The sequence below is a fragment of the Haliotis rubra genome, unplaced genomic scaffold (assembly GCF_003918875.1).
Source record: "Haliotis rubra isolate DU_JTF1 unplaced genomic scaffold, ASM391887v1 Scf352, whole genome shotgun sequence".
Classification (NCBI taxonomy): domain Eukaryota; kingdom Metazoa; phylum Mollusca; class Gastropoda; order Lepetellida; family Haliotidae; genus Haliotis; species Haliotis rubra.
Window position 1 is genome coordinate 1044615 of NW_025767027.1, and position 14981 is coordinate 1059595.

General features: G+C 45.6%; 1 protein-coding gene across 1 annotated transcript; it reads right to left on the reverse strand.

Annotated features, from left to right (window-relative positions):
• Positions 1-9669: 9669 nt before the first annotated feature.
• On the reverse strand, positions 9670-14493 carry LOC124285104. The gene is made up of 2 exons (XM_046721259.1): positions 13723-14493; positions 9670-10031 (listed from the first exon to the last, which is right to left on the reverse strand). The coding sequence occupies exons 1-2, from the start codon at positions 14287-14289 to the stop codon at positions 9732-9734; spliced, it is 867 nt and encodes a 288-aa protein (XP_046577215.1). The 5' UTR covers positions 14290-14493; the 3' UTR covers positions 9670-9731.
• Positions 14494-14981: the final 488 nt, after the last annotated feature.

Sequence of the window (14981 nt, forward strand, 5' to 3'; positions counted from 1 at the left end):
CCGGTTGCGCATTGGGTATAGCTTCACGCAAGACCAGCTAGACAAGCTATCGGACGGTGAAAAGGCCATCGCTCAAGCGTACGGGAACCGGTTCTGCGTGCCGCTCGACTTCGAGTTGCTCACGGGACACGCCGTTTTACCAGGCCGAGCTGGGTGATAGGCTTGAATACGAGCTAACGTTTAACGACTACAGCAAAGTAGTGCGTACGCCGAACGGTGATGAGGCCAGTTACGCCATAGACAACATCTCTCTGGAGTTCGACATGGTCACTAGCCCGGAGCTGGCCAGGCAGGTTCGAAGCCAGTACTCGGGGAAGATGGCCATCCTGTACGATCGCATACTGAGGCATAGATCAGTCGTGCGAGATAAGAGCGACACTGTGTGGAATATCAACCTGAACGTGCGCGCGCGATCGATGAAAGGTATCCTGGTCGTCCCAGTGGAGGGAGCCGTTCGGAGGAGGGACAGCGAAGTTTTCAACCCCGAGATTGAAAAGGTGGAAGTGACCATAGAGGGCGTGCCCAACCAGCTGTTCAGTCATGGTATGAGGGCATACCAGCAGTGGGATGAGATAAAAAAGCTACCGGCCATCAAACAACACCCATACATAACCAAGGACCTGGACCTATCCTCCGTGCAGATCGGTGAGTACCTGACCACGAAGTACGCGCTGTGGTTGGACATGCGATCCACGGATGACGATAAACTGCACGGTAGCGGTCGCCGTATAGACAACGGCAGCGAGGGGATAACAATCCAGATTACCAAGAAGGCTCAACCCGCGGGCAAGTTGAAATTATATCTGTACGTGATTATGGACGCGCAACTTAATATAGACAATGGGAGATTCGTGCAGGCCATCTACTGATTTGCCTGCCGGCGGTATTGATTTGCCCCGCGACCCACACTGCGCCATAGTGTGCGGGCAGACTGGCTGTGGGAAGACCGTTTTCGTGCTGGATATGTTGGAGGGTTACTACAAGGATGTGTTCGACAACATCGTTATCATGTGCCCTACTCTGAGCATGAATAAAACGTACACGGAAAGACCTTGGGTGATGACGGACCCGGACGTACACAAAGTCGACCCGGGAACACGCCTGCAGGACTGGTTGAAAGCTCTTCACGGGAAATTTAAAGGGGAGTCAACGCTGTTCATACTGGATGACTGCAGCGCAAATCGCGAGATAACAAAAAATAGAGAGATATGCTATCGTACCTGGCCTTCTCCGGCCGGCATGCAAATCACAGCGTCTGGGTGCTAACGCAGAAGTTCAACTCGGTGTTGAAAGACCTCAGGGAGCAGACGCGATGGGTGGCCTTATTTCACTGCAAGGACAGAGATTCGTTTGAGGAGTGTTTGAGAGAGAACGATGTGATGAGCAAACATGATAGGGAACGTGTGAAGAAACAGCTCGCTGAAACTAAACACGCTAAGCTCGTGCTCAAGACCGACCAACCCGTGGCCTATAGGGTGTTTTAGCTTAGCAATGCTTAGCAATGCTTAGCAATGCTTAGTAAATGCTTAGCAAAGCTTAGTAAATGCTTAGCAAAGCTAAGTAAAGCTTAGCAATGCTTAGTATAAATACTTAGCATTTAGTTATAGCTATGGTATTTGAAGTGTTTGTCGTGTGCAACTTAACCTTCATTTCTCTGTGTTTCGCCTATATCGTATATTATATAGTTAAAACTAAAACTTACTTATCACATTATAAGATGGAGTGTGAGGAATTGCTAGAGCAACTGTTGGTGCCAGTGGACGATGATAAGCGAGAGAAACTGGTGGCGTTGGCTGTTGGCGGCAAAGCCAAACATTACTTTGGAGACTACACTCCCGATAAAATTCACAAAATGTCAGCTGAAGAAATCGATAAACTGTACGCTAGATACGAGACCCGTCTCGGAGCAGAGATGACAAAGACAATAGGATCGGCTATGACCCAGATATACACTGGTATTGCGTCATACTTCCTTCCCATTCCCCAGGAACGCCGACTTTACCTGTGGGAAGACCTCGAGAAAGACCCTTTTATCGAACACGCCTTGAGCTCTATTAGCTGTGAGCTGTACCACAAATATGGTATGTTGTTAGCCCCGGTGACGGCGGCGATTATTACGGCAAAGCATTGTCAATTTGAGAGGAAAAATAATAATAATAGTATAGATGGATGCTGCACAGGAGGAGACACCACCCCAACAACTGGAGGAAACCTCCAGGGGGGAGACCCCCCCCGAGACCCCTTCAGAGGTGAACCCTCCCGAGGTGAACCCACCCACAGTCACCAGGCAGAAGAATCCTAAGAGAGTAGCTGCCGGTAAAAAACGGTGGTGTAACCAACATAAAATTATCACGGTGACTCACCCGACCCGACTCTTGTTGGCTGTAGGCATAACTGCTGCCGTGGTTATCTCGTGGTTATATACACGACACAGTGAGGGAGACCCACACAGTGAGGGAAACCCTCACCCACAATTAGAGGTCAACCCACATATCATGTTATAATTTAATATTTTTATATCATATACATAATGTCTGAGGGGAAAACGTTCGTCAACGACGCATACCACGCCACAGTGGTCGCCAGTCTAGCCGTAGGATACGCTCGGTTGACTAAAATGGTGCTTAAACAACCGACTATCAAGCTAGATTTCAACCTGCAGGATATGGGTATGCTCATAATGAACCTTGGTATGGCGATGGCTACAAAAGACATCCTAGTAAAACAAGGGATACTACCTGAAAATATTATGAAGTAAATATAGGATGGCTACGATTGCCATGATGGTTGGTGGGGCGTTAGTAAATGCCCTAGCATTTTCCGGGAGTAATTTCCTCTTCTCGAAACTACGAGAGTCACACGCGGCTGAAATACAGGAAAAGCGTAAAAGACACGACCTCGCTATTGAGAAATTACAGGCCACCCAATCCGAGTACGCTAAAAAACGCCTCCAGAGGATCGATTACATTAACAAACAGCTCAGGCGTGAAAACCATGCCGTTCAAACATTCCACGATGTTGACGAGGCAGCGAGAGAATACTACCTATTAACAGGTAAACGGTTGCAACTGCTCATTAAACCCACACTCGCTCAGTACTACACACCATCCAAGGGGCAAATGGGCCGTGAACTGGTATTCATAGCGCGCTGGGTATTGCAGCGACTGCGTTGGTTGCGAAACAATTAGACTAAATACTCATATAAGTATGCTAAACATGAGACCTGCTCCATACCGATGCGAATACATACTTATGGGGAAGAAAGAAGCCTGTGATAGGAGATGCAGGACTCAGGGGTACTGTTGTTTCCACATGGGAAGTCCTAACTACACGTGTTCTGTGTGTGGTATAGGGGTTAAAGGGCACTACTGCCTATGTAAAGCTCACCGGGCGAACGTAGTCAGACATCATCTCATCTACGAGAATAAAAAGGCCTACATAAAAGAACGTAGGCGACTTCTCAAGATAGCAGTGTAGTGGCCCAATTAGAGATTATACACACCTACGTATAGCTATGTTTGTGGAAATTGAGCCCAGGGAAGGTTGCCTGAGAAGCTGGCAGATGGATGTGGGGAAAAGTATAGATATCAGTGTCCTCAAACCCATGATTGTTAGTGAACTATATAAGGGGTGCTCGTTTACAATCATGGTAAAAGTAGGGTTTGATGTGCCATGGGCTGGGCACACTTGGAATTACTTTGATGGGGGCGAGTAGATGTGCATGGGGAGATAGATATACTTGTTGACGACTCGTTGCAAGTAATACAAAACACCCTGCTATGCTGCGCATGTTCCGGGTGGGTCGAGGGAATAATCGATAAGGTGTATCTAGATTTTTTACCTTTACGGCGGTCCAATTAGAGATTGATCTTCTTAGGTGTGTACGCAACTATGACTACTGTTGGTGAACTTAAGCGGATCGCCAGGCAGAGGGGTGATTGGTTATTCTCGAATGACCAAATCAGCCTTGTTGAGATTACTTAACATACAAGCACCTCCCACAGTAAAACAATTAAAAGTCCAAGCAAAACAGCTTGGATTCACGGGTTATTCAAACCTGGGGAGAGCCGGGTTAATCGCATTGTTATCACATGCCCCCCGTAGCAAAACCTCCCACTGTAAAACAACTAAAAGCCGAGGTTCGTGATTTGGGTTTAGGGGGATATTCCCGTATGAGGAAACCACAGCTTGTAGAACTGTTACGGCAGAATAGAGCTATTGACCTACAGTTCGGGCACACTGAGCACGCTGTAGGTAACTATTTGAGAGGCTGGCGCATGCATGTTGATAGGAATATAGATATTATAGATATGAAGCCTCTGATAGTTGATAAAATAAACCAGGAACTAAACAGTCTAGGAAGTATCAAATTTCAAATCACAGTGAAAATGTCGCTCGATAAGCAAGTGGGGGGAGGGGTCACTGAGTACGTTCAGCCTTACTTCCGAGGTAGGCAAGAGGTCGTGACCCATATAGAGACCATAGACGCATCAATCGATACCAGTTTTCAGCAGATACGAGAATACCTAGAACGCTACACACACTTGGGGTCTGGGTGGACTGTAGATAAAATCGATAATGTCTATCTAGACATAGCTAACTACGTGCCATTCAGAGGCGGGTCATACCTAGACTTGCCTCCCTACTATAGGAAAAAACATGCCATGGTCAACGTCAAGAATAGAGGAGACGATTGCCTGAGGGTAGCTATCAGGTCAGCCTTGTTTCCAGCTGACACTCATTCAGACAGGCTTTCTAGCTATCCCCAAGATGATGGGCTCAACTGGGATGGTATAGATGAACCCACCCCCATATCCCAGATAACTAAAATAGAAAAACAGAATAATCTAGCTATAAATGTCTTTGGGCATGAAGGTAACACAACAATAGTGCACAGAGTAAGCCCAGTGTTGGGGAAACCCCAACTGGGGGGACAGGGGGGGAACCCCCCTCGCGTTATCAATATATTCATGATTCAGCGAGGTGACAAGTACCACTACACATGGATAAAACACTTTAGCAGGCTGTTGTATGACCAATCAGCACACAGAGAAAAGACCCACTTCTGCGAACGGTGCCTACATGGCTTCACACGAGCTGATTTATTAGAATCCCACCGGGAGGATTGCCAAGGTGTGGGGCAGACGGCTATACGAGTCGACATGCCTAAGGAAGGTGACAATATCCTAAAATTCGGTAACCACAAGAACCAAATGTCTGTGCCTTATATCATATACGCCGACTTTGAAGCCTTGGTTAAACCTGTTGAGGCTGCCGCCGGCGGGGCTGTTGGGGATACTCCCACAGGCGGGGTTGTTGGGGGTACCCCAACCACACAGAAAACACAGGAGCATGAGGCCTGTGGGTTTGGATACGTGGTCGTCCGTTGTGATGGGGAAACGAAAGCTCCGGTAGTGTATAGGGGTCCCGACGCGGCTGAAAGGTTTCTTAAGTGTTTGCGGGAGGAAGAAAAAATTATTAGGAACGCACTGTATAGAGTCGCTCCCATGCGTATGACCCAAGCCGACAGGCTAGCTCACGCCTGTAGCACTAACTGCCACGTGTGTGACTCACCACTTAACGGTGATTCGGTGAGAGATCACTGCCACGTAACCGGTAAGTATAGAGGCGCCGCTCACAGCGCGTGTAACCTCAAGCTTAGAATCATCCCTAAGACAATAAACATCCCCGTGGTCTTTCACAACTTGAGAGGGTACGACTCTCACTTAATCATGCAGGCCATCGCGAAAATCGATGGCAATATAACGTGTATCCCCAACAACATGGAGAGATACATCTCCTTCAGTTTAAACGGCCTTAGGTTCATCGACTCGATTCAGTTCCTACTGTCGTCACTCGACAGTCTGGTCAAGGCCAATGATGCCTTCCCTATTACCGATCGATACACAGACGCCGAGACTAGACCCCTGCTGATGAGAAAGGGTGTGTACCCCTATGAGTACATGGATAGTTGGGCCAAGTTCGCTGAGACCAGACTACCCCCCATCAGAGAATTTTAGAGCAATCTGACTGACTCGGCAATATCCCAAGATGATTACTCACACGCTATTAATGTATGGAATAAACTAGGTTGTAAGAATCTGGGTGTACTTGAGGACAGATGTACTGCTGTTAGCCGACGTGTTTGAGACGTTTAGGCGGACATGTTTCAAGCAGTATAAACTCGACCCCGCATGGTATTACACCAGCCCAGGTCTGTCGTGGGATGCCTTGTTGAAAAAGACCGGAGTTAAGTTGGAATTGCTCACCGATTACGACATGCACTTATTCATTGAGAAAGGCTTGCGAGGCGGGATTTCCATGGCAACCAAACGATACGCGAAAGCAAATAATCAATACGTGAAGGGCTACGAACCGAGCAAGCCAACCAATCACATTCTCTACCTCGATGCCAACAACCTGTACGGCTGGGCTATGAGCCAGTATCTACCCACAGGGGGATTCGAATGGGCGTCACATGAGGTCGATGTTATGAGCATCGCACCAGATTCGAACAAAGGTTATATCCTCGAGGTTGACTTGGAATACCCCAAGGCATTACACACATCACACAACAGCTACCCCCTAGCCCCCGAACGTATGAGGGTTAACCCAAACTGGATGTCTGAGTACCAACATAACTTGTTAGGTGGGCGGGTGGCAGACGTTGAAAAACTCGTGCCTAACTTAATGAATAAGACCAAGTACATCGTTCACTATCGCAACCTACAGCTGTACATGTCGTTGGGTATGAGGCTGACCAAAATACACAGGGTGCTCGTGTTCAACCAGAGCCCATGGATGGAGCCTTACATCAGAATGAACACAGACCTCCGAAAGCTTGCCACCAGTGACTTTGAGAAAAATCTCTACAAGCTCATGAACAACTCGGTGTTTGGTAAGACTATGGAGAACCTTAGGAAACGTGTGACCGTGAAGCTGGTTCGGTCGAATGAGGAAGACAAGCTCAGGAGACTGATAGCCAGTCCAGCATTCAACCGTAGTAAAATATTCACAGATGACCTAGTTGCCCTACACATGAAGAAAAGCCACATAAAATTCAACCGGCCTGTTTACGTGGGGATGAGCATCCTCGATTTATCCAAACACCTGATGTACGACTTTTACTACAACGAGCTTAAGAAACAGTACGACGACAGGTGTGAAGTGCTATACACTGATACGGATTCCCTGCTGATGGAGATTCGAACCGAGGACTTGTACGAGGACATGAAAAAAACACCTCGATTTGTACGACACCAGCGACTACCCCAAGGACCATGCCATACACAGCACGGTAAATAAAAAGGTCCTAGGTAAGATGAAGGACGAGTGTGCTGGCACGCCCATAGCCGAGTACATAGGTTTGAGGCCTAAGATGTACTCCATACTGAAGGCCGACAATGGTGAGATCCGGAAGGCGAAGGGTGTTAAGAAGTAGGTGGTGAAACAACACATCAAACACGCCAGATTCAAGGAAGCCCTGTTCAAGACCCGTACCTTTAGACATAAAATGAACACACTTAGAAGTGATGGACATAGGATATACGGACTGACAATAAACAAGACGTCCCTGTCACCGATGGACACTAAACGTTGGATAGCTATTGATGGGATAAACACGTACGCGTACGGGCATGAGAAAATTGAACCAAGAACATAGTTATATATATTGGGGCGACATGTCACGGAACCAGAGAAAGTTTGAGGCTATTTACTATAGCCCGTGTGGGTACTGGAAAGGAGCTAGCGCTGTAGATAAGCTGGCTAAAATGGCGCGAGTACCCCCGGAGGAGGCCAAAGCGTGGCTTGAAAAACAAGCCCTGTGGCAGATCTATTTACCGGCACCACGCTACGTGCCTAGAAGGAGGTTTGGTATTAACATACCTAATAGCGTTCACCAGGCAGACCTACTGTTCCTACCCCACGACAAGAGGTACAAGTATGCCTTAACCGTAGTGGACGTGGCCAGTCGCTACAAGGAAGCCGAACCCTTGACCGCAAAAGATTCGGCCCAGATAGCCAGAGGATTCGAACGCATATACAAAGGCAGTCCGCTGACGTGGCCAACAGAGCTGCAAGTTGACCCAGGCGGGAGTTCATGGGTGCCGTGTCACACCTGTTAGACAAACATGATACAAAGGTCAGGCGTGGCACGGCAGGAGCCCATCGCAGCCAAGCCATAGTTGAGAGATTTAATAGAACTTTGGCTGAGAGCTTATTCGGGCATCAGTATGCGAGGGAGATGGCAAACCCGGGAAAACGATCGACTGAATGGGTCGTGAGGTTACCCAAGGTGGTGTTGGCAATCAACCATGAAGCCACCCGTCTCACCGGCAAGAAACCGGCAGACGCTATCAAACTAAAATCAATAGTGGCAGAGTCGGCTGCTCCATTGCATGGGAAGGAGAAACAGATACCAGATAGGGCCCTAGTGAGGTATCTATACCAGCCGGGGGAACACGAGGGTGATAGCCGTAAGCGAGCCACCGATCCTATATGGTCAGTCAAAACTTACAACATAGATAAAGTGGACATGAAAGCCGACGAACCTAACTTGTACTACTTGAGGGATGGGCCTGGTAGAGGGTTTGTAAGAGCGGAATTATTGATCGTACCGTACGGCACTGTGTTACCTCCAGTCAACACGGCATAGCGGCACGTGGAGCGATGATGCAATCCCAGGATAGACCCGTTAAACCAACATACTTCAGCCAAGTCCCCGGTAGCTCAGTCGGTTAAGCAGCGCGGTTGTGGGGTATACATGTGGAGTTCGTATCCCGCTAGCGTCTCAAACTTTTTGATAGTAGGGGTAATGGTAGCAAGAGCTAAGGGTCCGACCAAAGCCTTATTTGTGAAATAAGGCTTTGCAGAGGCTTTTGTTGGACTTGGTCCAAAACCCCCATTGTATATACTACTTTCATCATGCCCTGTACAAACAGTGTCTGTTTGACCAGAAACAATTCAGACATGAGGTGGGTCAGATTCAGAGTAAGAACCATCAGCTGTACACTGCCTCCATCAACAAAATTAGCCTCTCACCGTTTGATGACAAATGATATGTTCTAACAGATGGTATTTCCACTCTTGCCCATGGTCACTGCAGGATCAAATCTCAGTAAACCATTTCATACCCTTTTTCTCAGATGGGAATGTCTGTGTCTATGTGTTACAAGCAGAACATAGCTTGTCAACAAAGCTAACTTTAACTGGAGAATGTAAATATGGGATGCAAGTTTGAACAACAAGTGTAAGATTGTCATATTTGCTCATGTACAGTTTGATTATATAGAATATATTTTGTGTTTTAAAAATATTGGCATAATGACTGTGTAAAGGCAAACAAGCCTTTGTATCTGTTTTCATGTTATAACCATCTTCATGTGAATAAATACTTGTATGAATCCATGTCCATTGACCATTTTGATTTATGATGTAAATAGCTTGCATGATTATCATGTTGTGTTATTCATGAAATAAAATGGGTTGACTTAATTCTACGAGTTGTGTTTTATCTTTGAGGAACAAATTTTCTCAGTATCAAGTGAAGCTCATTGGTGACAGAACATATAAATCAACCATATACTTTATTTACATCCTTTATTATTTATGTTCATGACTATACATGTTATAAGGTTATACATACACATAACTACAGTGTGCATACAAGTAATACAACAGAGACATCATATATTTATATAATACATAGATGCAAATTTGTGTAGAAGAGTTCACAGTTCATCATCATCTGTATCATCATGCTCAGACATGTCAACAAGTTCTAAATCTTCAGCCTGGCTCAAGTCCACATGGGAGAGAATATCTTTTACGATAGGTTTCATCCACTGAGTGATTTTAGCATCCATTTCTTTGGGGTCCATGTCAGGGTCCATGGCTGTGATTTTCTCCAATATAGGCTTGAAGAGGGGTCCATATCCAAAATAGCTGGCATAACGAATGGCTATCGCAAGTCTATCAAGAAAGGTAGTTTGCCAGCATTTCCGCAGTTTCTTCTCAACCCATCGTTCACTCTTTCCTTGTTCCACTAAACACCAACCTACAAACTGTTGCTGTCCGCATAACTCTGAACATAGGGTTTACACTATGTTCCCTCTATCTCCCTCCTACCTCAACTGTCCGCCTATCAGACCTTCAGAACTTATACGATCAACTCCCAAAGCCCTGCATAATCATGGGCGACTTCAACGGCCATAACCCCCTATGGGGTAGTAATGATACAAATAGTAAGGGGAAGATCCTTGAAGAGTTTCTCTCCAATAATGATGTATGCATCTTCAACGATGGATCAAACACCTACCTCCATCCTGCCACTCGATCATACTCTGCTCTCGATCTATCCCTTACAGATTCTAATCTTTTAAATGAGTTTGAATGGTCGGTCCATGACGACCTTTGTGGAAGCGACCACTTCCCAACAATTCTTACTCCTATCAACCCCACGGATGAACCACCATCAACAAGATGGAATTTTACTAAGGCCAACTGGCCTTTATTCCAAACCCTATGTTCAGAAAAACTTAAGCCGGACAACTTCAGAAATGTTCCTGACCCCATGGAACTATTTTCAGACGCCCTAAATGCCATCGGAGACAAAACTATTCCTAAGTCCTCTGCAAACCCGCACATACGCAAACCATGGTTTGATACAAACTGCAAACAAGCTAGGAAAAATAGGAAGAAGGCGGAAAAATATTTCCGACAACATCCTACAGTGCATAACCTGAATGCTGTTAAAATGACAAATGCCAGGGCAAAACGTACCTTCAAACAAACTAAACGCCGCTCATGGAGGAAATATGTGTCAAAAATCAACTCCCGCACACCCATGTCCAAGGTGTGGAACATGATTCAAAAGGTCAAAGGGTCAAAATCAGGAGTCCACCACCTGAAAGATGGTGACTCCCTTCTAACAAATAAATCAGAAATTGCAAACAAACTCGGCGAAACTTTGGCAAACCACTCCTCCTCATCAAATTATAACCCTCAGTTCCAGAAATATCAAACCCAACAAGAAAAGAAACCAGTCAATTTTAACTCTGATAATGGGGAGGATTACAACGAAACGTTTTCCCTCCATGAATAACGTACTGCCCTAGGACAGGCTCACGACACTGCGGCAGGAGCTGATGAAATCCATTATCAGCTTCTGAAACACCTCCCTGACATAGGCCTGGAAACACTCCTAAATATATTTGATGACATCTGGACATCCGGACACTTCCCCCCCCTTCGTGGCACAATGCCATCATCATCCCTATACCAAAACCCGGTCGCGATCATACTGATCCCTCAAACTACCGTCCTATATCACTAACTAGCTGCGTTTGCAAAACCATGGAGCGCATGGTCAACAATCGATTAATCTGGTACCTGGAGACCAATAACCTCCTCAGTGACCTCCAATGTGGTTTCCGAAAAAACCGAAGTACCATTGACCATCTGGTGCGTCTGGAATCATTTATCAAAAACTCCATTGTCAACAAACAACATGCAGTATCTATCTTTTTCGACTTAGAAAAAGCATATGATACAACATGGAAACATGGTATCCTAAAAGATTTACACGAGTTTGGATTGAGGGGTAGATTACCCCAATTCATATCTCGGTTTTTAAATAAGAGACAATTTCAAGTTCGGGTGGGTTCCACACTGTCTGACTATTTCCACCAAGATCAGGGCGTCCCCCAAGGCAGCATCCTGTCTGTCACACTTTTTTAGCATCAAAATTAACAGCCTCACTAACGTCCTGAACAGTTGCGTTGATGGGTCCCTTTTCGTGGATGACTTCAATATCTCATGTCGTGGTAAGAACATGCATGCAATAGAAAGGCAGCTACAACTCTGCCTTAACAAAATCCAAAAATGGGCCAATGAAAATGGTTTTAAGTTTTCAAAATCCAAAACAAATTGTATTCACTTTTGTCGTAAATACAAACCACACAAGGATCCAGACCTAACTTTAGATGGTACTCCCATCAAGGTAGTAGAAGAGGCCAAATTCCTTGGACTCATATTCGACCGCCACCTGACATTCTTACCACACATAAAATATTTGAAAACAAAGTGCTTGAAGGCTCTAGACTTGCTAAAAGTAGTTTCAAATACAGAGTGGGGAGGGGATCAGACCACCCTCCTTCACTTGTACAGATCATTAGTTCGCAGTAAACTAGATTATGGCTCCATTGTCTACGGTGGAGCCTGCAAAAGCAATTTAGAAAAATTAGACTCTATCCACCACCAAGGACTGAGGCTCTGCCTGGGAGCTTTTAGGACCTCTCCGGTAGACAGTCTATATGCAGAGGCCAATGAACCTTCCCTTGAACAACGCCGCATTAAACTCTCACTGCAGTATATCACTAAATTACGTTCAAATGAGTCCAATCCAGCATACAATTGTGTTTTCAACCCTCTCTATGAAAACTTATTTCCTAAACTGCCAAGCCTGGTTCCACCACTTGGAATCAGGATCAAACCACACATAACTGCAGCTAAAATTGATCTCGACATCATTGCACCATACCGACTTCTATCCTCACCACCATGGCAAATGGTGAAACCACAGGTCGATCTTACCCTCACCAAACTCAAAAGTCGGAAACAAATCCCTGGTGTTCCAACAGGAATACAACCAGTTACGTTCTAAGTATAACACTCACAGATCCATTTTCACAGACGGATCCAAGGACGATGGCCAAGTTGCCAGCGCTACAGTCATTGGAGCCAAGACTGTCTCCTCTAGGATCCCTGACAACAGTTCAATTTTCACCGCTGAAGCCAAAGCTATCTTCTCAGCTTTGACCTACATTCAACAGCAAAATCAGTCCAAAAACTTCATCGTATTTACAGATTCATTATCCTGCCTTCAAGCACTTCTAAATGTGACTTCAAGTCACCCAATCATCCTGGACATATTAGAACTGTACAACGACCTTTCTACTGGCCAATATGACATCATCCTCTGCTGGTTGCCGGGTCACGTCGGCATAGCAGGTAACACTAAGGCCGATGCTGCAGCAAAAGCAGCTCTCGAAAGCCCCTATCTCCACTGCTAATCCCATACAGTGACTACAAACCCACTATCAAAAGCTATACTCGGGACCTGATGCAAAAAAGGTGGGACACTCAAGTAGGAAGAAACAAACTCCATGAATTGAAGCCAACAATCGGTTATACCTACTTGGGTTGTCAGTCAAGACGCGATGAGGTAATTTTACGACGATGTCGTATTGGCCACAGTCGATTTACACATGACTATCTGCTGAAAACGGATGGAGATGGACCCCCCATGTGTGTCTCTTGCGATGAGGTGTTCACCGTCAAGCATATCCTGCTTGAATGCGTGGACTTATCGCCTGCAAGGGACTCACATTATGATGCAACAAACCTAAAAGATCTGTTCTCACGCGTGAGCGCCCATCTGATACTGAACTACCTGAGGGAAGTTGATCTGTATCATAAATTGTAACTGTGAAATGTAACAACCATAAATTGTAACTATGAAATGTAACAATCCGCCTGCTTTTAAATTTGATGCTATGACTTTTTTCTGCTTTTGAATGACAATGTAATCAATAAATGTCTTTGAAATAAAACTCATTCCGAGTATGTACTTACAATATTTACTAATGCAAACTTGTTCTCGTCACTATATGGCTGGAAAAATGCCGATGTGACGTAAAGCTCAACTCAACTCAACTCAACCTTTCCTTTATCCTGAAAGTCCTCCTTTTTCTTCCAGATGTCCTCCTTACAAGCTTTCAAAGTTTGTTCCCACATGTATTCAATGCCTTTCACTTTAGTACCTGTCTCTACTGGACGCAGGATATCATTCTTAGTATCATCAGCTGCATCCACCTTAGCTCGCTTCTGCAGAGGCTCCCCACCATTTTCCGGGCACCAGGTCCTCACATGACGTTGAAGGTCATGGTTGTTTTCAAATACAATACCACAGTCGTCACAGGAGGGCATGTTTTCGTCTTCTGAGGCCACAGTATTCTCAACCAGCTTGGAGATGTTATCTATCTGAGTGTCTGGAGTCAAATGATTAGGTGGTTCAGGCTGCTCCTCTTTTATAGATGTGCTCCCTGCCTCCATGTGTCTTGATTCTGGTGGGGGACTTGGTAGGTCTTTTATTATCCTTGAGGCCGAGGGTACGTCAGCATTAGTTAGTATATTAGGTTGTAATCTCTCTAATTCAAGAGTGGTAGGTCGTAGATCAACAGTCAGATTGCCATAGAGTTTTTGCACAGCTGTCTCATAGACTGACATAAACCTATCTACATTGTTGGGGTAGATACGTCTGGCAAACAATTGAACTTGTAATCTATCTACAGGTGAGTTGAATAGAGTCACATAGTGAGAATTCAGAGCTATGTCACGTGACTGTTTCCCTCGTGGAAACAGATTTTGTAATAGTAGGAAGATAATGACATTCTTATGATGAGAGGTTCGAGTAAATAGCTTAGAAATGCGTTTGTCATCCTTAGCTTCAGACATCATATCATCCAACACCATCATGTTGTTATTTCTGGCATCCAAGTAGGTATCGTCGAGTACATCGTAGGGAATTCCTTTCACAAACTTCACATGGGGCAACTGTTCACTGATCACCTGGTACAGGAGTTGCCATTGGGTGTAGCACCAGACAATGTGATTAGGTGCTGGCTGTATACTTCCATGTGTGAGAAGGTTGTAGACAAACATCGATTTGCCACTGCCAGTAGGGCCCACCACAACTGCATTAGAGGGGATGGTAAACTTGAAATGTTCTTTATCATTGAATTGATTGTGGTTTCGCTGTTGCTTATACATTGAGTTATGCGGCAGGGGTGGTAATTGCGGCGGCGACGGTAATTGTGTCTGCGGCGGCGGTAATTGTGGCGGTGGTAATTGCGTCTGTGTCTGTGGCAGCGGCGGCGGGGGTAATTGCGTCCGCGGCGGCGGATTTTCATAATCATTAA

Bases quoted from the DNA above. Each gene is read 5' to 3' on its own strand.
- LOC124285104 (XM_046721259.1), bottom strand. From the start codon at position 14,289: ATGTCAGTCTATGAGACAGCTGTGCAAAAACTCTATGGCAATCTGACT. The intron at 10,032-13,722 runs GTTGAGTTGAGT...GAACAAGGAAAG, and splicing joins ACTTTCAGGATAAAGGAAAG to AGTGAACGATGGGTTGAGAA.